Source organism: Macaca mulatta, chromosome 10 (genome assembly GCF_049350105.2).
Source record: "Macaca mulatta isolate MMU2019108-1 chromosome 10, T2T-MMU8v2.0, whole genome shotgun sequence".
NCBI classification, from domain to species: Eukaryota; Metazoa; Chordata; class Mammalia; order Primates; family Cercopithecidae; genus Macaca; species Macaca mulatta.
Genome location: NC_133415.1, coordinates 5,217,088 through 5,237,124, shown reverse-complemented (window position 1 = coordinate 5,237,124; position 20,037 = coordinate 5,217,088). Strand labels below are relative to the sequence as shown.

At 51.4% G+C, this 20,037-nt stretch overlaps 2 protein-coding genes across 16 annotated transcripts; both read right to left on the bottom strand.

Moving 5' to 3' along the window:
* Window positions 1-172: 172 nt before the first annotated feature.
* On the bottom strand, window positions 173-6,445 carry CDPF1 (cysteine rich DPF motif domain containing 1). Of its 15 annotated transcripts, none has more exons than XM_077948972.1 (5): window positions 6,278-6,441; window positions 4,319-4,429; window positions 3,249-3,364; window positions 2,457-2,678; window positions 173-1,399 (listed from the first exon to the last, which is right to left on the bottom strand). In XM_077948972.1, the coding sequence occupies exons 2-5, from the start codon at window positions 4,427-4,429 to the stop codon at window positions 1,069-1,071; spliced, it is 780 nt and encodes a 259-aa protein (XP_077805098.1). In that variant the 5' UTR covers window positions 6,278-6,441; the 3' UTR covers window positions 173-1,068.
* A 2,269-nt stretch (window positions 6,446-8,714) lies between these two features.
* On the bottom strand, window positions 8,715-16,583 carry PKDREJ (polycystin family receptor for egg jelly). The gene has a single exon (XM_001110678.5). It carries the CDS (start codon window positions 16,355-16,357, stop codon window positions 9,602-9,604), a length of 6,756 nt encoding a protein of 2,251 aa, XP_001110678.3. The 5' UTR covers window positions 16,358-16,583; the 3' UTR covers window positions 8,715-9,601.
* Between the last annotated feature and the right edge of the window lie 3,454 nt (window positions 16,584-20,037).

Sequence of the window (20,037 nt, the reverse complement as noted above, 5' to 3'; positions counted from 1 at the left end):
ACAGTCCCTGCGCCCCTCATGGAGGCTGTCTCCACCTGCAGAATCCCTTTTGTGTCCGTCAGCGTACAGAATGGATCGAGTACGATGTGGCTCCAGAACACGACATCCTTTTGTCTGAAGTCACATACAACAGGAACTTTTAAAGCAGTGGGCATCTTAAAATCCATCAGTGTACAAGTCAGTAAAAACTCTTTATTCATTCCTTCATGTGACAGTTGGCCTTGAGTAGTTACAAAGACAGAGCAGCTCCTGCCTCTCCGAACTCTAAGCAGACATTCCAGAGCTCACAGATCAATGTCCCACCAGCTGCTACCCTGGAAGCTTCAAGGAGATGGGGAGCCTGGAGGAGGGGGTGCTGCAGGAACCCCTGGCAGGCAATGGGGTCAGGCTGCACAGGCACCCAGGGCTGAGTTTGAGATGGCAGGGGGCAAGCAGACAGGCAGGCAGCGGGATGGTCTTGAGGTGTGGGGTGAGGGCAGGAAGCCCACGGCATTCCTGACTTGGGGTCAGGGAAGACAGAATGGAGGGGCCAGAGCTGAAGCCAGAGCCTGAGGGAACTGGAAAGGCTAGAAGCCAGCACTCAGCTTCCCAGGAGACCCCAACCACTGCCGGGTGAAGTGCCCAGGGAGAATGTCGGGTATCCAAATGTTTCAGTGGAAGATTCCTTTCCATACATGAGCTGGTTATTTGGGTTTTTAACTATAAACATAATACATGGTCAAGGTTAAAAACATTTTCCAAGCATCACATAAGGATATGAAGTAAAAATTCTATCCCCCTCTAGACCTTCCAGACTGGCTCCAGAAGGCAGCTGCTGTCAGTGATTTTCCTTACAGAGAGACCATTGCAGCCACCTACCATGCATCATGGCCACGATACAGTGTGGCATCTCCCCTGACATGCACCTGCACGTGGCCTCTTAGGAGCTGCCCTACTGAAGGAGGTCATCCCTCTCAGTCACATCTGAGCAGCACTCATTCAGGCCTGGGCCCTGAGGGGCATGTGGGGACACCTGGCCAGGTTCCTGGCTGTGTCTTGTCTGGCATCTGCCTTTGGGCTACCCTCTTGCTACAGCTCCCTGGGCCTGTGGCTGCTCCAAACTGGACTCCAGCTCCCCTGGGCTGCAGTGCTGCTCCCAGTGGTCCAGAAACAAGGCCAGGCATGGCAGCTCCCAGCTCGGCAGCATCCCCGGCGCAGGCTGGCCCAGGAGCTCTGTGCAGGGTGCTGCCCGATGACCCAGCCCTGGCTGCACTCACATCCGAGAACCGGGCTGGCTGGGGGTCCTCTTTGATGGAGCTTTCCTTTTCTCCAAGTCTTGCCGAATTTCCTGAGGAAAAGCACTGATGTTCTCCTGGACACAAGGGAGGCAGAATCTCTTGGAGTAGAATAAGCTGCACTCCTGAAAGGGGACAAGGATGGAGACTGAGTATCCTGGGAACACGGTGCAGCTCCTCCCAGGGTCCAGCCCTTACCACACTTGAGGAGCTGGGCTAGGGCTCCAGCATGCACAGTGTGGACAGGTGGCCAGAGCTAGACCAGCAAGAGGGAGAGCCAGGCCTGAGGGCCTGGCAGGGTATCCAGGAGAAAAGCAATGCAGGCCTGGGCTACCCTGGGTGGGAACAGCTGCGATGAGACAGAAAGGCTCTGGGGCATGCTCTGCTCCATCACGGGGCAGCGATAATAATGGAAAGCTGGAGCACAGGCTATGCCCAGAAAATCCCAGAGTCCTCCCCTCCCAGCTATCACAGCAGGAACAGTGGACACCTGGTGCTGGGAGCGGCAAGGGACAGGAAGGACAGCCCCACAGACCAAAGAGGCCATGGACGAACCAGCTAGTCTGGGCAGGAGGCCAGAACTGTCCAGCCATGTCCTCTCTCCTCTCTCTTACACACTAGAACTCCCGAGATTCATCACGGTGCACAGCACATGGCTAAGGATGACATTCCCCAGCCCCCTCTGTAACTGGGCATGTGAGTCAGGCTGCTCGGGGTGTCAGCAACTGTGTGTGCCACCTCCTGCTCATGCCCTTTGAAGGAATGGACTGTGCTCTCACATCTCTTCCTGCTGCCTGGGATGCAGATACAATGGTGGGAGCTGCCACAGCCAAAAGGGACCCAAATGGAGACTCTGCTGAAGACAACAGGGGTGCCCTTCCAGCCAAGGCCACCATTATAAGGGAGAAAATGAGTCAATAACTATTTGCTTTACTTAGGCCACTCTTATTTTTGGTGTCTGTCTGTTCTTAAAGCTTAGTGTGCTCGCAAACATAAGGCTGCCCTCCTGCAGTTCTTAGAAAAGACCCTTTGCCATGCAGATCGCTCACTAACAACTTACTGTTTTAACAAAGAAAGCTGCAGACTCGTGGTACCTGCGTGGGCCCCCCACCCCGCCACCCCGCTGCTCACGAAGAGCAGCCCAAGGCCAAGGTGTTGCATTCAAGACCTCCACCTCCTCACCTGGCCCACACACCTCTGCAGTCTTCCTTTCCCAGCTTCTCCTGGACTGCCAGCTCCTCCATAAGCCTCAGATACTCCCATGCCACACTGCGGAGGTTCCTCCCACCCTGGCCCATCTCGTCCCCCTGGCTGTTGATACAGCTCCCCTTTGTGCGTGTCGCTCTGTGGCAGATGCTCAGGGACTTCTCAGACTCCAGGGTCACTCTGAGTACACTGGTCACGCTGGAAAAGCCACACTGCTCCACTTCCATCCGTCCTTGGGTTTTCAGCTACCCAGGTGAACCTGGCCCACCCAGCCTCTCTGAAGCTCAGTTCCCTCATCTATAAAATGGGTGGAATATAATACTGCTTTACCTAACTAAGTTAGGGGCAGGACTGAATGAAGCCTCCGCAGGAAAACAGGTCCCAAGCACAGGACCTGGCACACAACAAGTGCTCAAGAAAGGACAGTCCCTTCTCCTGGGAGATCCCTCCAAGAACATCTAGAAAGTAAGTCACCATCCTGGTGAGAGGGAGCACAAGGACTGTCTGCACGGTTGGTGGGAAGGAGAGGAACCCTGAGGGGCCACTGGGGTGGGTGCAGAGCCACCAAGAACCGACTTCCATTCCTACACCAGGCTGAAACCCTCTAACTGACCCTAGCTTGCCCTCTCACCTCTCCCTTTCATCAGCTGGGGGGCCCCATCTATAATGGGGTGAACCAGCTGGTCCCTCCCTCTCAGTCCTCCCTACCCAGTGAGAGCTCCAGGATAACCACAGCAAGGACAGGCGGCCCCAGCCCACGCTGCTTACCTACCGGGCCCACACACACCAGCCTGCTGCACAAACTGCAGCGCGAGCCGAGGACCACGAATCTGTCCTTGTGGGAGGTGAAGGGATCCTTCATGACATAGCTTTCCTCCAGGAGGCTGCAGGAGAGTGATGCCAGCGTCAGAACAACCCAAATCTCTGCTGTCGGAAAATCAGCCATGAGCTATGGCCGGGCAGCAGCCGCCTGGACCTCCGCAGGGCCTGTACACCTGCGTGGGCTCATCAGGGCAGGAGACTAGGCCACCCGTGCTGCAGGGCAGTGACAGAAAGGATCAGCAATTGGGGGCCACACTGGCATTGAAATTGAACCTGCTCTCACCTCTGTAACAGCTATGGTAGAGAGAACCCCTTGTTTTCAGCCAAAAGCAGGGCTGCTGCAACGTGGGTCCCCAGACCCTGACTGGTTCACTGGGGTGCGGGCACAAGGCCGCCATCTGAATACCCCAGGCCTCCCTACCCCCAAGCCACACCCTCACAGCCGCTGGCAGCCAGCTGGCCTCACGCTACACATCACAATGAGACCACAGGGTGACATGATGACACTCAGGCTCCTGGTCAGCAGAGGGACCACAGCCAGAAGGAAAAAGCCATGCTCCCCGCCGCCCCACTGCATCCCATGTGAGTAACACACTGGCCGGCTTTCCAACAAAGTGGCATTTGATGAAGGACAAGCTGGAGGTCAAGAGATAAGCCCCTGGACCCACTGGCTCTAGTCCAGTCTGCAAGGGAGAAACGCCTCCCATTACAGTGTCACGGCAAGGGCGCAGCCCCAAAGTGGGAGGCCACCATAGGTCCCCCAGCTGCTGAGCTGCTCCCCCACAGCTAGAGCAGGTGTTGGACTCTGGGCGAGGGTGTGGAGGAAGGTTCTGGAAGAGTCAGACCCCAAGCCTTGCCCAGGCCTCCAGAGATTACACCGGAAGCATCCAGAGCCTGGCCAGGCTGGGGCCTAAAGCTCCACACCCGAGCCAGTTGTCAGACCTAGGCGTAGCACCCACCAACCAGCACTGGGCACAGGCCTCCCGGGCTCTGGCCCAAAAGGCATGGACTCACACCATCGACTGCGTGTTGGGGGGTTTCTGTCCCACATAGCTGTACGGAGCTGTCAAGGCACAGAGTTCACACTCAAACACTCCCAGAGGCCGGCACTCTGCATGGGACGCCATCTGCAAGATCAAGAGATGGGTTGTCCCTGGGTCACAGGCTTTCTCAGAAATCCTGCACCTTTCCCAGCTATGAAGACCCTAATGATATAGTCCTAGGAGTTTCCTGCCTCCCCACCGTACCCTTCTCTCTATACCCAGCTGAAACAGGTTTTCACCGGTGCCCAGAGTGACAGGATTTGCTGTCCATATTCCAGTGGTTTAAGGTTTTTGTACTAGAGAGAAGGATCCAGACAGCATCCAGCCAGAGCAGCCATCTCTTCCTCCAGGTCTGCACCACAGTAAAAGCTTTCTAGTCTCCCGCTCTGCCCCATTCTTAACCACAAGCCCCCAGTGAGTGCTGGTGGAGAAGAGGCCAGAGTGGGTGCAAACTCTCCTGTTTCTGCTGCTCCCAGCTGCTCTATGCCCTCACACTAGTCCACACGTGGTATACAGCATTTCATTAAAACTGTTTTCTTATCTGCTTGTATGGAACCCCCTTCTCATGTTCATGGTTGGGTCTTGGAGGCCTCTCTTTCCTTAGATTTCTGGCTAAATGGCTGCCATCTGATGGGTTCATCAAAAGTTACGATTTTGCTGATTACCCAGTTCCTTGACTATGGAATCAAGTAGGACATTATCAGCTGGCCCCTAGCTCTTGGCTGTGAACTCCCCTCGCCTGAACTGAGCGTGGTGTATAAAGGCATATCAAATGCGATGGGATTCTCCGCTGGGTGACCCCAGATGCAACTCCAGGAAGCATGGGTTGCCAATGACTTTAAAAGTTACAATCTTCGGCCGGGCGCGGTGGCTCAAGCCTGTAATCCCAGCACTTTGGGAGGCCGAGACGGGCGGATCACAAGGTCAGGAGATCGAGACCATCCTGGCTAACACGGCGAAACCCCGTCTCTACTAAAAACACAAAAAATTAGCCGGGCGAGGTGGCGGCGCCTGTGGTCCCAGCTACTCGGGAGGCTGAGGCAGGAGAATGGCGGGAACCCGGGAGGCGGAGCTTGCAGTGAGCTGAGATCTGGCCACTGCACTCCAGCCTGGGCGACAGAGCGAGACTCCGTCTCAAAAAAAAAAAAAAAAAAAAAAAAAAAGTTACAATCTTCCCAGGCGCGGTTGCTCATGCCTGTAATCCCAGCACTCTGGGAGGCAGAGGCGGGCGGATTACCTAAGGTCAGGAGTTCGAGATCAACCTGGCCAGAATGGTGAAACCCCATCTCTACTAGAAGTACAAAAATTAGCCGAGCATAGTGGTGGGCGCCTGCAATCCCAGCTACTTAGGAAGCTGAGGCAGGGGTATCACCTGAACCCAGGAGGCGGAAGTTACAGTGAGCAGAGATTGTGCCACTGAACTCCAGCTGGACTACAGAGCGAAACTCCTTCTCGGCTGCGGTGAGCCGAGATCGCGCCACTGCATTCCAGCCCGGGCGACAGAGTGAGACTCTGTCTCAAAACAAAACAAAACAAAAGTTACGATCCCGTCGCGGGTGTGCGTGAACCTGATCCCGCTTCTCTTCTGCACACCGGGGCGTCCTAAGCCCCGGCCGAGGCTCCTGAGGGCGGCGCCTGTGAGCAGGGACGGCTGAGTTGGTCCGGGGGTTGCTGCTGGTCCCCGCGAGCCTCCGCGTGCCCTCTCTCGCCCCAGCGCTGCCTGAGGTCAGGGGGGACAGTTCCGCGAGGCCCACACCCCGCTCCTCGGTGCCGTCCCCAAAGCTAAGAGCTGCAGAGCCGACCCCTGGCGCTTAGAACCCAGCAGGCCACGCCGGCGCGGAACTCAGTCCCGGCGAGCGGGAGGCGCCCTGAAGCAGCGCAGAGCCGACCCACAGCGCGCTCGCCCCCCCCAGGCCGCCTCCTGGAACTCACCACCGCCAGCGCCGCACGGCTTCGCGTCCAACGCGCCTGCGCGGCCCCACCCCACGGCGGCCCGACCAACCCCGGTGCAGTCGTAGACGCAGACGCAGGCGCGGAGCGGCAGGCAGGACCTCGAGGTGGTTTTCCGCCTCCGCCTTGCTTTTCTGGTAGGGCGGTCCCCTGCGCTGTTTCTGGCTCTAAGTTTCGAGGCCGTCTGCGGGGCTGGGCTCCGTGCTGAGGGCCATCGCGTCTGGCCGTGCGCTGCGGGAGCGCGCAGGCCTGGCCTGCTGTCCTGGCCGCTGCGAGGCGCTCAGCTTCTTTCTGAGTGTTCCACCGGGTTCGACAGGGTCGAGGTCGCCGGCGCGAGGCCCCCGGATAGCTGAGGGGCGCGAGGGCGCCTCCAGTCTCCCACCCGCTCTCCGGCGCTGCGGGCTAGGCTGCCCGTCTATCCCACGGGACGTCTGCCCCCGTACGCAGGAGGGGATGTGTCGGCCAAACCGGGGTCTCAGGACCTATCCTTGCTCCTCCAAAGCCCACGTGGCCTGCGGCGCCCCTCGGGTCTGCGCCGCGTTCTCCTTTAGCCTCCCGGGCCTCTCTGCTGCCCCTCGCCCCCAGGCACCAGGCACACCTGCTTGCCTCTGTTCCCGCCCGTGGCCTCTGACACACCGTGCCCTAGACCCAAAATGCCCGCCCTACTCCTGGAGCCTCCGGTGTGTGAGAGGCACCTTTCCCTGGGGCCAGGGGCCCGGACTCTGAAACCGGGCTGGCTTTGCCTGTGAGCCCCAGTCCTCCCAGCTGGAGTCCCTCGCCCCCGCTGCAGCGGGCCTTCACCTGTGCTTTGGGGACGACAGGGTGGCCGCCCTCCTTCCCCCAAAGATTTGAGGGTTTTGCTCCACGCGGGAGGTCTGCCTGTGCCAGCAGCCCGCAGCCTTTCACATGCTGTTGCGTTACAGGGCCCTCTGTGACCTTTCCCTATGTCGAGGGGTGCTTCGTCTCTGTTCCTGAGAGACCAGAATTTATTCTTGGCTTGTCAAGACACACTTGTAGGAACGCTGCCAAGTTGCAGCAGGCTGGGGTCTGGGACTTGCTCCTTTGGCGAATTGCGAAGTAAGGATGTAGAAGGCATTTTAGCAGTAATGGAAACCAGAACCACTCTTAGACCTGGGCAAGAGGGGCCCCAGGAATTAGCAAGCAATTAGCAAGCAGCTGGATTTCGATGACCTCCACTGTGCTTAGTGCAATGGCATTCGATTCGTTGGATCGTTTCAAAGGTGACATACTAGGTTGTTTTTGTTTTGGTTTCTAGGAACATCTTGAAGCATTTTGAATTTGACCTGTGACTACCCTCAGATACAATGATGGTAACTACCCCATAAGTGCCGTTAAAGCAATTTGACTTATGTTAGACAGGTTAACATTAGATGCATTAGAAGAGTTAAGTGAAATAGTGGGCAGCATTCAAAGAGCAAATCGTGGTCTTTGGCAGAAAACAGTTAATTTTGTATTTGAGCTGTCCAGTTATTACAATTAGAAAAAACTTTAAACTTTAAACCCAGAAAAAACTGGGTCTCGAGCTCCCTCATTCTGTAGTTCAGTGGGCAAGTGCATTTGACCCGACTGCAACCAGCCTCTATCAGTAAAAAGTAATCATGTGGACACCTGCTGACCCTTTTTCTCAATCCATTCAGAAGTCAGGTGGTTAAGAGAGGCACTATCTCAAGAACATGTGCCCCAGTCGGAAGCAGTGGGCCAGTGTGGGCCAGGCCACTCCCATGGCCTTCCCACCAGGGAAGTTAGAAAATCCCCATCTGACCTCCTTTTTTGTTGTTTGTTTTGAGATAGAGTCTCGCCCTGTTGCCCAGTCTGGAGTGCAGTGGCGAGATCTCGGCTCACTGCAACCTCTGTCTCCTGGGTTCAGGTGATTCTCCTACCTCAGTCTCTTGAGTACCTGTGACTACAGGCGCCCACCACCATACCCGGCTAATATTTGTATTTTTAGTAGATACAGGGTTTCGCCATGTTGGCCAGGCTGGTCTTGAACTCCTGACCTCAAGTGATCCACCCACCTCAGCCTCCCAAAGTGCTGGGATTACAGGTGTGAGCCACTGCGCCCAGCCCCCATGTGACCTTCTGACCCTTGCTAACTGTGTGAGGCCTTGGGTGAATCATGAGACCTTTTCATCTTCCCACCTGGCAACAAGTGAGACAGAACTACATTCTGCCCAGGTCTAGGCGTCCCCTCGAAGGAAACGACGAAAGGAGTCTATGTGTGTCTGCAGGGGCCTAGTGTGGTATGGCTATTTCAGTGCAGCTGAAGATGACAGGGACACCGAAGTGGGTACAAAGCAGCCACCCATCTCATTTGGTTGTCCCCCTTTTCTAGGCCTCCACTTTGAGGGCAGGAGCTATATGTGTATATGCCCCTCGCACAGAAATCACTGCAAGGCTCAAAGAAGAAATCTCACATTTAATTCTGATAAAGCCTAGTGGCATCTACATAAATGAACATGCTTCTGAGTGAAAATAGTACAGCTACCGGCCCTTGTTTCCCTGAAGTGATAAACCACATTTTCCTTATTCCTAAATAGTCTGGCACACCATAAATAACCAAATGCCCAAATCCTAGATGCATATGTTGCTATATTCAACATATAGACATATTTCAATGTGAACCCATATACACCTTTTTGTTGTTTAACAAAACATGTGTCTTGGTCAGAAAATGTTACTGAATTTTACTTTAACTACCAGTAGCTTTAAGAATAAATGAGAAGCACCACTTCTGCATTCCCAAGCATGAAGCAAGCCCTGGAACTCCCCATGAGGCCCTAAGCCCAGATGGACCAAGAGGAGGGGAGGCTCGGCAGCCCTGATCTACAAAGGGGCCTCCCAGCAAGGCCAAGGAGTTTGGGGCTCTGTCAGGAGCAACAGGCCATCGGCTTCCAATGTGGGTCAAGCACAGAAACACCCAGACAATGCTCCACCCTGGCCAGGTCCCTCTCTCAAATCTGGTTCTCAAAACCAGTGGCTCTGCCTTCGCTAAATTGCAGGCACCAAAGAAACAGGGTTGCCCTTGTACAGGGAGTCACATAACTCCCCTCTAAAAGGAAATCAGTCCAGGAATCGCACACTGTGATCCTGCTGTCTCCCCAGATGCTACACCACACCAACTTTTACATTCCCAAGATTAGGGATTCTTCCAAATGTAGGGGATGTGCCTTGTGAAGGACATGAATAGAAAGAATGACTAAGCCACTGACACTCCCTAATTCCCTTAATCCCACAGACTCAGCATTTGGGGAAACACTTGCTTGTGACTCATGAAACCATCATCTATCAAACAACAAGGTAAACCATTTTCTTCCCGTTGATGTTTCTGGTCTTCAGCCCCAGATAACGGCGGCTGTTCTTCTCTGGCTGCCCATACAGCATGTCAGTAAAGAACTCAGGCTCATCTTTGGCCTTAGATTGTGAGGTCAGAAAGCTGAACATGGTTCTCAGCTTACGGCACAAATAGGTCATTGCTTCCACTTCATCTGATGGCTCTTCATACACAGGCTGCTTCATTTCCTCGTATGCAGACAGAATTACAGCCTGAAATAAGTTGATCAAGACACAGATCATCACCAGCATGAAAGATGAGAGGAACAGGACCCCCAGAATCCTGTTATTGGAAAATTCAGTGTTCTGGAAAGCTGAGACACAATAGGAAAATACTGTCTGAGTGGAATGAACCAAGTTACTGTAGTTCCATTCATGCTGACCAAACACCAGGTAACCAAAAGCCATATATACAAAGAAATACACAGACACAACAAATGCCATGTGGCAGATGCCAGGGAGGGCAGCCTGGATGGCCCTCTGAGCCAGGCGCACATCGTAGAAGAATCTGGAATACCTGAGGGTCTTCAAAATTGTCAGAAATAACAGGAAACCCAAAATTATCCTCATGATGTGATCTACCTGAGAAACTGCATGAAAGGGAATGAAGTCTTCAGGGTTCGACAAGTAAAACTGAATTATGCCAGTGGCCAGGAAATGTTTCCTGAGAAAGAGCACAATCAACACAGTAAATATGCATTTTAAAGCAAAGTTGAGCAAATTATACACACTTCTCACATAGGAGGCTCTTTCTTGCATAATGATATAACCCTCATCCACAACGTAGGCTAAGAAAAAAATGAGAATGGCCACATACAAGTAGATTTCTGCTGAAGTTTTTCTGTCAAAATCAGCAAGTGAAAAAGAGTGCAGAGATATGCTTGTGTTGACAACTCCTAACTGAGAGACCTCAAATATGACTGAAATGCTACAGAACAGATTTACATCTGGATTAAAAGTCGTTAATTCCAAAACCACAGCCCATGTCTTCTCATCCAGCCAATTGCTTTCTTGAAGTTCTTTGAGTCTCAGTGTGGAATTAAACTGCTGCTGTTTTGGAAAAAAATAGAGTGCATATCCTCCAGATCCATAGGTGTGTAGTAGTCCATAGGAATAATACAACCATTGCTTTCCTTGAGGCTTATAAGTAAATCCATTGGTACTCTCATCTATAGCCTGCTTATCAACTTCATTCCAAAAGCCAGAATAGTTTTTTGTGTCTTCTGGGTCAATGCCATATTTGGGATGACAATGAATTTCTCTTCTGATGCTGTTTTGCACAAACTTTTCGGCAGGTAGACACATTTTTTCACTAGATTTTGCTCTCACTTGCCTCATCAATGGAAGGCCAAGGATTTTAGATGAGCTTTCAGGAAGAAATGTTGGATTCAGGTCATTGTGTAACAAAGGCAACAGCACGCTGTTTAGCCATCTATAGATGTCTTCTAGCTTAGTCACATTAGCAAGATCCATAGAGAACCGATCACGAATAAACTGGTTATAGTAAAAGCTGTCAGTGTGACGTAGTAGGACGATAAGGATCAACAGAAGGGCTAGAAAGATAAAGTGAGTTAGAATGTAACTCAGAAATAGGAGTGCTCTTCTCTTGATCCTCTTCTTTCTTTTGAATATTCTGATTTCATCTTCTGTAAGGGGTTGGTACATCCTCGTGCCTCGGATTCGGACAATCTGGTCATGTATCCTCTGCATTTCTTCTGGATGCATTCTCATTCCATCCAACCTGATCTCAGTATATTTATACTTGGTTGACCACGAAAGGTTTTTGCAATACTTGAGTTTATTTGTTCTGAAGCCTGACAAGAGTATAATTTTAGATGGCTGCACCAGAAAAACTGACTGACAGAATGAACAAAAAGATGCAAAGAGCCATTCCATTGACTTGTCATAGCCGTAAGTCAGTCCATAAAATACGATGAAGAATGAGGATATGCTAGAAGTAGCAAAAACCAAAAACCATGCAACATAAACACACCACCAAGGCAGGACGATCCGGGGTTTTTTCTTAAGCTGCTGGAGAACCTGTTGGGAAGGATGCTCTTCGGAGTGGACATCCTGATTGTCTTCTATGTTGTTATTGGAATTTGTATTTGGCCTGGGGGTCTCTGGGGTCTTGATTTGTGCTTTCCTATGCCTGTGCTTGGGTTTGGAGGTTGCCTTAGGAGAAGCCTTTGGAAGCCTGGGCTTTCCTTTAGATGCAGGTTTTGCAACCTCCCTGGGGTGTGCCTTAGCAGTTTCATAAGCATGCCATTTTGTTAAGCATTCTTCCCAGTGCTCACTTGCTTCTGACATTAGAGGATGCTTTTGAGGAGATACCTCCTTTAGATCCGCTTGAGGTTTCCTCTGGGAATAGGTGAACAAAAAAGTTATTAATAATTGCACAGGGATTGTAATTAAGACACTTTCAATTCCTATCATCATTGATCTCATGTACCTCCTCTCTCTTGACTCAGTTTGTTCTTGTCTATTTAGATTAAAGAACATAATGTTACAAAGAAGAGAGCTTAGCAACATTGCTAAACAACAGGACAATCTCTGGAGCCTATTGAATGTTTTAGCAACAACACTAGCAAAAATAGAGAACCACATGTGGTTTTTCTGGAGATTACTACTCACATCTATAAAGAAAAAGTCTTTTCTGGTCAGAGGCTCATCTGGATGGGTAACGTGAAATGTTCTGTCCAAAGTGGTATCAATAGAAAGCCATTTCTGGCATATGAACAGCCAAATGTGCCTGCTAAACAGATTTTCCACCTTGATTCTACTTAAATACCAGCTAGGCGAATGACCCTCGTTGTTGTGCCACACACGGATGGAATGGATGTCCCCCAAGTCACTTTTTGTCGTTAGGAGGAAAGTGTTGATGCTACCTCGGTAGAGAGTTGTAAAATGTGGATGGCTTAAACAATGCACATCACTGGTACTCACAGTTCCTCTAAGTTGCACAAAGACATTGGCCCTGGTCCCAGACCCCCAACGACTTCCTGTAAAAATAGTCACCAAGTAGCATAAATTATCATAAGGGTCATTATCTGGTAGAACTATCACATGTCCCCGAAGATGCTCGTCAATTTCATCCCTGTATAAGGCCCAAAAAGCTAGGATCACGTATAAGAGAATAATGGAAAGCACAGTGAAGAGGGTCACAGGGTTTCGGTGAAGGCTCTTGATGATGTTTAACCGTAGATCCACAGGATTAGGGATCACAATCACCTTGGCCATCACATAGTGGGTATGCAGGTGAATGTTGGTGAGTCCGACTGTGCCCAGCTGTCGTCTGGCCCTCACTATGTTCTTGCAGATGCAGTGCACATCATGCCAGCTGGTCTTCTCACCAAGAACGCAGTAACCCTCTCTCCATTCACTCTGGATGCCATACATGTCCAAGCACTGGATGCTGAAAATAGAAATTCTCACTAGCTTGTCATTAGGCTTCATGACAAAATGAGGTGCCTGCAGAACTATGGATACAGTACAGTGGGGAGAGTGGCTGTGCTGAGCTATGAGTTGCAGCAGGGACACGGGGAGACAGACTACACGGGCCTTCTTCACTGTGCAGGCCGGGTCAAACAGGGCACTCTGGCTGGCAACTGGAGGGATGTCATGAGGCACCAGGAAGGTGGCGACCAGTGCTGTGGGAGTGATCTGACTGCCTGTGTACACCAACACCATGAACAGCACCATCACTTCTGTCACTATGTGGACCAGCACCTCCCTAAGCACTCTGCTGTCCACTTGAAAGCTAAACCCACCTGTCGTCGTCTTTGAGGACCCATCAACATCTCCGTTGGGTCCCACTGTGAGATTAAAAGCTGCAAAGGTCAAGTTTTTCCTGACGAGGTACACTTCCGCTACATCAGGTGTGATCTCTAGCACACTACCATTATCTGCAACTCCTGTCATTCTGAATCCAAACACCTGTACCGAAGTGTTTTCCTGATCATTTAACCAAGGAAAGGGGTCATTTGTGAAATCACAAAACATTGTGGAAATGGGAGCATTCACAGAGAGACCAGGAACACTGCTCACATTGAGTGTTGGATAAAAACAATTTCTGCAGTGTTTCTCATTTCTGAAGACCTGGGTAACACCCCACTTTTCAACTTTCTTGACATACATGTTGAAATTGGGGGTTCTCATTGAGGTGGTTTTGTTCCCTGGCACTTTATTAGCCAGTATTGTGTCTGATAAAGATTCTATTACATAGAAAGGATCTTTAACCACTTGGTGAGGAGAAGTCATTTTAAGAATATTAGACAAACTCATTAATATTCCAGTGCTCACGATTTCTATTTGTTCAGATCGAAAGCGTTTATCTTTTTGTTGATACTCTTGTAGGGCTTGATTTGCTTGCCATATCCTCATGGTGGCACGTTTCTGAGCATCCCAAGTGAATTCAGAGGGTTTCTGGGTTAATTTGGTAATAGTCATGACTACCTGGTCAATTTCTACCACAGTGCTTACAGGAAGAAGGAAAGACTGATTGATGAGGTGTTTTCGGAGATTGACTCTGTCATTTTGTAGAGGTAATTCAGTTCTCATGTTATTCAAAATGGAAGCTACTATATACAGTAAGTAACCTGCAGGTAAAAAATCCTGCTTTTGAATCAAAGTAGACAGCAATGAACTTGGTCCCATGGTGAAACTGAGTAACTGATTCAACACAGTCTTTGATGAATTTTTGTCGGTGGGAGCTTGTGCAGTGGCATGCAAAGTCACCTGAGAAAAAGCTCCTAGAGAGTCATAGACTTGGACATATATCTTCAAGGCATATTGATTAGCCACCATACCAACAGGGAGAAAGGAAGGGGGTGATGTGGACTGAGGCCCCAAGTACAGGATGGTCCCCAGGGTGTTCTCTTTTACTGAACTTATTTCACCAACACTGTGCAAATCAGAAACAATTATTTTATATGTAAGAGGGACGTGCTTATCCCTAAAATTACTACACTGTACAACAAATTTAGTAATAAGTGCAATTCCTTTAGCTGGATTAATTTTGCATTCTCCGATTTGAGGGCCATGGTTAATAATAAAATAATGCCTGAAGACTGAGGTAACTCCACTCCAACTTGCTAGATGTAGAGAAATTGAAAACTCAGCTTCCAAAAAATGCTGAAAAGCAAAAGCTTTTATAGACAGATAAGCACTATTCCTTCCTGTTACAGTTTCCCCCATCCAATCAAATAGCATCTCACCACCTGAAGAAGACAAAATTGACCATGTATAGAAATCACGGCTTGCACAATTTGTGCAATTTAGAAACAAAGAAAATCTATCAGAGACAATGAAGGTTCTCTCACAATTTTCGATACATGTGATGTGGGCTATGGCTTTTGGTCCTTGGAGCACGTGGACCCTCTTATCAGAAAAAGCTGTCCTAGAGTCCTTCTGAATCACCATTCTGAAGAAATACACGTGGTCGCCTTTAAGTGTTTCTGGCAAAAGTGTCAGTACAGGGCCGGTGGCCCAGGGCCACTTCAGAGTGGCTTGCTCGGGGTGACAGACTTCCTTGCTCCCCAGGATTATTCCATCCCCACGGTAGTTTCTGGGATCTGTGGTACAGTACCAAAAGAACTGGAGTCCCTGTAACGGGCTGTCCGCATCCGGGTCCGAGGATGTGGACCCGTCCAAAATCAGCTGCTCTGTGAAATTAGCTGTTATGTTGACATCGCCAAGCATCACCGCCTGCAGGGAACTCCTGACAATCCAGACATAGACGGCGTCCGAGTCTTTCACCTCGGGCATCTTGGGGTTCCTTGTGGTGATGGACACCGTGAAATTAAACACATACACTCCCCACTGTAACGAATTGCTGGGGATGTGAATGAACATGGGGCTCTTCCTGATCTCGAGCTGGGGCACATCCAAGGGCTGCGTCCAGTCGGGCGGGTCGCCCACGGCGGGTACTGAGAACACCTGCCAGTACTGGGAGATGGCAAGCGCGGCCGGGCAGTCCAGCTGCACCGAGGCGTTGAGGGTGGCCTCCGCCTTCATGCTCAGGCGCACGGGGGCGCCCCTCTGGTCCGTGTTGATCCTCACGCGCTGGATGACGCAGGTGTTTATCTGACAGGACACGGACGACTCGACGGCTCTGTGGCGGGACGAGTTGACGGCCTGCAACATCAGGCGCGCGGGACCGTCTGTGGGGCACTCGGTGCGGGCCACGAAGCCCGGTTGGGGCCGCGGGCCCGGCGCGGCGGAGCGCGGGAAGACGCGGATCGCGGGGGAGCCCGGGCGGGCGGCGCCGGGTCCGAGCAGCCGCAGGCGGAAGGCCCAGGCCAAGCGCCGGGGCCAGCGCGGTAGCGGCGCGGACCACGTCAGGGAGAGGCGACCGCCGCGCGCCGTGAGCTGCAGATCGATGAGCGTGGGCGCGGCGGGCCGGGGCAGGCGTTGGGCGCTGAGCAGGACGCGCAACACAAGGCAGTACCAGCGCCACCTGGCCCCTCCACGGGGGAAGCAGAGGCTGCCGCGGCCGCTCAGGACCACGCCGCCCGCCCGCACCGCGCTGGGCCGCAAACTGAGGAGGGCGCGGCCGCCGCGCACCCCGAGGCCCTGGGCGCCCCGGAGGAGGCCTCCGGGCGCCCCGGAGACGGCGGCTTGCGCCTCGCGAGGAGCCGGCGGCAGCGGGAGGCGGCCGAGGCTCAGGCCCAGGCCCAGGCCCAGAAGGAAGAGAGCGGGCCCAGGCCTCATGGCGCCGATCCGGGAGAAGCCGGGAGGCGCCGTGGAGGCCGCGAGGCGCGCCCAACTGCCGCGGGGGTCGCGGGGACAGTGGGGGTCTTGGGGACAGTGGGGGTCTCGGGCGTCGAAGGTCACGGACAGAGGGGTCCCACGTACAGAGAGTCCGAGAGAGCAGCTGTGACCTCGGAGCTGGGGGTCAGTCGGCACTGGGGGCTTTGCGGGTACCCCTCCCCTCTCCGTCCCCAAGTGTGTGCAGGCCGAGGGTCAGGATGGCTCAGGAGGGCAGTTCAGCCCCGTGCAGACCACAGACAAGGGGCTTCAGCAGGAACCCTTGGGAAAGCCAGTCACAGCGTGGGAGATCAGGAGGGAACTGCGAGATCCCTGGGTGCACAGGAAGGTCTGAGTTTCGGTTTCTTTTTTTGGGTTTGCTTTGCTCTTTTCTTTCTAGTTGGCTTGGGTTTGTGTTTTGTTTTGTTTTGTTTGTTTGCTTGCTTGTTTTTTGAGATGGAGTCTCTCTGTCACCCAAGCTGGAGTGCGGTGTCGTGACCTCAAGTGATCCACCCACCTTGGCATCCCAAAATGCTGGGATTACAGGCATGAGCCACTGTGCCTGGCCTCATTCTTTAACTCCATTTTTGCTGTATATTTTGGGACTTGATTGATTGATTGAATGATTTTAGAGACAGGGTCTTGCTCTGTTGCCCAGGCTGGAGTACAATGGTGCAATCATAGCTCACTGTAACCTTGAACTCCTGGACTCAAGGAATCCTCCTGCCTTGGCCTCCCAGACTATAGGTCTACACCACTACACCTGACTGATTTTTTTTTATTTTTTATTTTTGTAGAGATGGTGTGTCTTGCTGTATTTCACAGGCTAGTCTCAAACTCATGGTCTTAATTGGCCCTCCCTTGTGTTAGTCCGTTTTCATGCTGCTGATAAAGACATACCCAAGACTGGGAAGAAAAAGAGGTTTAATTGGACCTACAGTTCCATATGGCTGGGGAGGCCTCAGAATCATGGCAGGAGACAAAAGGCACTTCTTACATGGTGGTGGCAAGAGAAAATGAGGAAGACGCAAAAGTGGAAACCCCTGATAAAACCATCAGATCTTCTGAGACTTATTCACTGTCACAAAACAATATAGGGGAAACTGCCCCGATGATTCAATTATCTCCCACCAGGTCCCTCCCACAACATGTGGGAATTATGGGAGTACAATTCAAGATGAGATTTGGGTGGGGACACAGAGCCAAACCATATCATTCCACCCCTGCCAAATCTCATCTCACATTTCAAAACCAATCATGCCTTTGCAACAGTCCCCTAAAGTCTTAACTCATTTCACAGTAACTCAAAAGTCCACAGTCCAAAGTCCCATCGGAGACAAAGGAAGTCGCTTATGCTTATGAGCCTGTAAAATCAAAAGCAACTGGCCAGGCACAGTGGCTCACGCCTGTAATCCCAGCACTTTGGGAGGCTGAGGCGGGTGGATCACCTGAGGTTGGGAGTTTGAGACCAGCCTGACCAACATGGAGAAATTCCATCTCTACTAAAAATACAAAATTATCCAGGCGTGGTGGTGCATGCCTGTAATCCCAGCTACTCGGGAGGCTGAGGCAGGAGAATCGCTTGGACCCGGGAAGTGGAGGTTGCGGTGAGTCAAGATCACGCCATTGCACTCCAGCCTGGGCAACAAGAATGAAACTCTGTCTCAAAAAAAAGAAAAAAAAATCAAAAACAAGTTAGTTATTTCCTAGATACAATGGGGTACAGACATTGGGTAAATACAACCATTCCAAATGGGAGAAATTGGCCAAAATAAAGGGGCTATACGGCCCATGCAAGACCGAAATCCAGTGGGGCAGTCAAATCCTAAGCTCCAAAATTACCTCTTTTGACTTTATATCTCACATCCAGGTCATGCTGATGCAAGAGGTTCCTATAGTCTTGGGCAGCTCTACCCCTGTGACTTTGCAGGGTACAGCCTCCCTCGTGGTTGCCTTTATGGGCTGGTGTTGAGTGTCTACAGCTTTTCTAGACTCATGGTGCAAGCTGTTGGTGAATCTACCATTCTGGGGTCTGGAGGATGGTGGCCTTCTTCTCACAGCTCCACTAGGCGGTGCCCCAGTAGGGACTCTGTGTGGGGGCTCTGACCCCACATTTCCCTTCTGCACTGCCCTAGCACAAGTTCTCCATGAGAACCCTCCCCCTACAGTAAACTTCTGCCTGGCATCCAGGTGTTTCCATACATCTTCTGAAATCTAGGCAGAGGTGCCCAAACCTCAATTATTGACTTCTGTGCAACCACAGGCTCAACACCACGTGGACGCTTCCAAGGCTTGGGGCTTGCATCATCTGAAGCCATAGCCCAAGCTCTACATTGGCCTTTTTCAGCCACAGCTGGAGCAGCTGGGACACACACATGGCACCAAGTCCCTAGGCTGCACACAGCTTGGGGACCCTGGGCCCAGCCCACAAAACCGCTTTTTCCTCCTAGACCTCCAGGCCTGTAATGGGAGGGGCTGCCATGAAGACCTCTGACATGCCCTGGAGACCTTTCCCCATTGTCTTGGGGATTAACATTTGGCTCCTTGTTACTTATACAAATTTTTGCAGCTGGTTTGAATTCTCAGAAAATGGAATTTTCTATCACATTATCAGGATGCAAATTTTTCAAACTTCTATGCTCTGTTTCCCTTTTAAAACTGAATGCTTTTAACAGCTCCTAAGTCACTTATTGAATGTTTTGCTGCTTAGAAATTTCTTCCACTAGATACCCTAAATCATCTCTCTCAAGTTCAAAGTCCCACAAATCTCTAGGGCAGGGGCAAAATGCTGCCAGTCTCTTAGCTAAAACATAACAAGAGTCACCTTTGCTCCAGTTCCCAACAAGCTCCTCATCTCCATCTGAGACCACCTCAGCCTGGACCTTATTGTCCATATCACTATCAGCATTTTGGGCAAAGCCATTCAACAAGTCTCTAGGAAGTTCCAAACTTTCCCACATTTTCCTGTCTTCTTCTGAGCCCTCCAAACTGTTCCAACCTCTGCCTGTTACCCAGTTCCAAAATTGCTTCCACATTTTCAGGTATATTTTTGCAATGCCCCAGTCTAATACTACCAATTTACTGTATTAGTCTGTTTTCATGCTGCTGATAAAGACATACCTAGGACTGGGAAGAAAAAGATGTTTAATTGGACTTACAGTTCCATATGGCTAGGGAGGCCTCAGAATCATGGCAGGAGGCAAAAGGCACTTCTTTTTTTTTTTTTTTTTTTTTGAGACAGAGTCTCGCTCTGTTGCCCAGGCTGGAGTGCAGTGGCGCGATCTCAGCTCACTGCAAGCTCCACCTCCCAGGTTCACGGCATTCTCCTGCCTCAGCATCCCAAGTAGCTGGGACTACAGGCGCTGACCACCATGCCCAGCTAATTTTTTGTATTTTTAGTAGAGACGGGGTTTCACCATGTTAGCCAGGATGATCTCGATCTCCTGACCTTGTGATCTGCCTGCCTCTGCCTCCCAAAGTGCTGGGATTACAGGAGTGAGCCACCACGCCTGGCCGAAAGGCACTTCTTACATGGCAGTGGCAAGAGAAAATGAGGAAGATGCAAAAGCAGAAACCCCTGATAAAACCATCAGATCTTCTGAGACTTACTCACTGCCATGAGAATAATATGGGGAAAACTAACC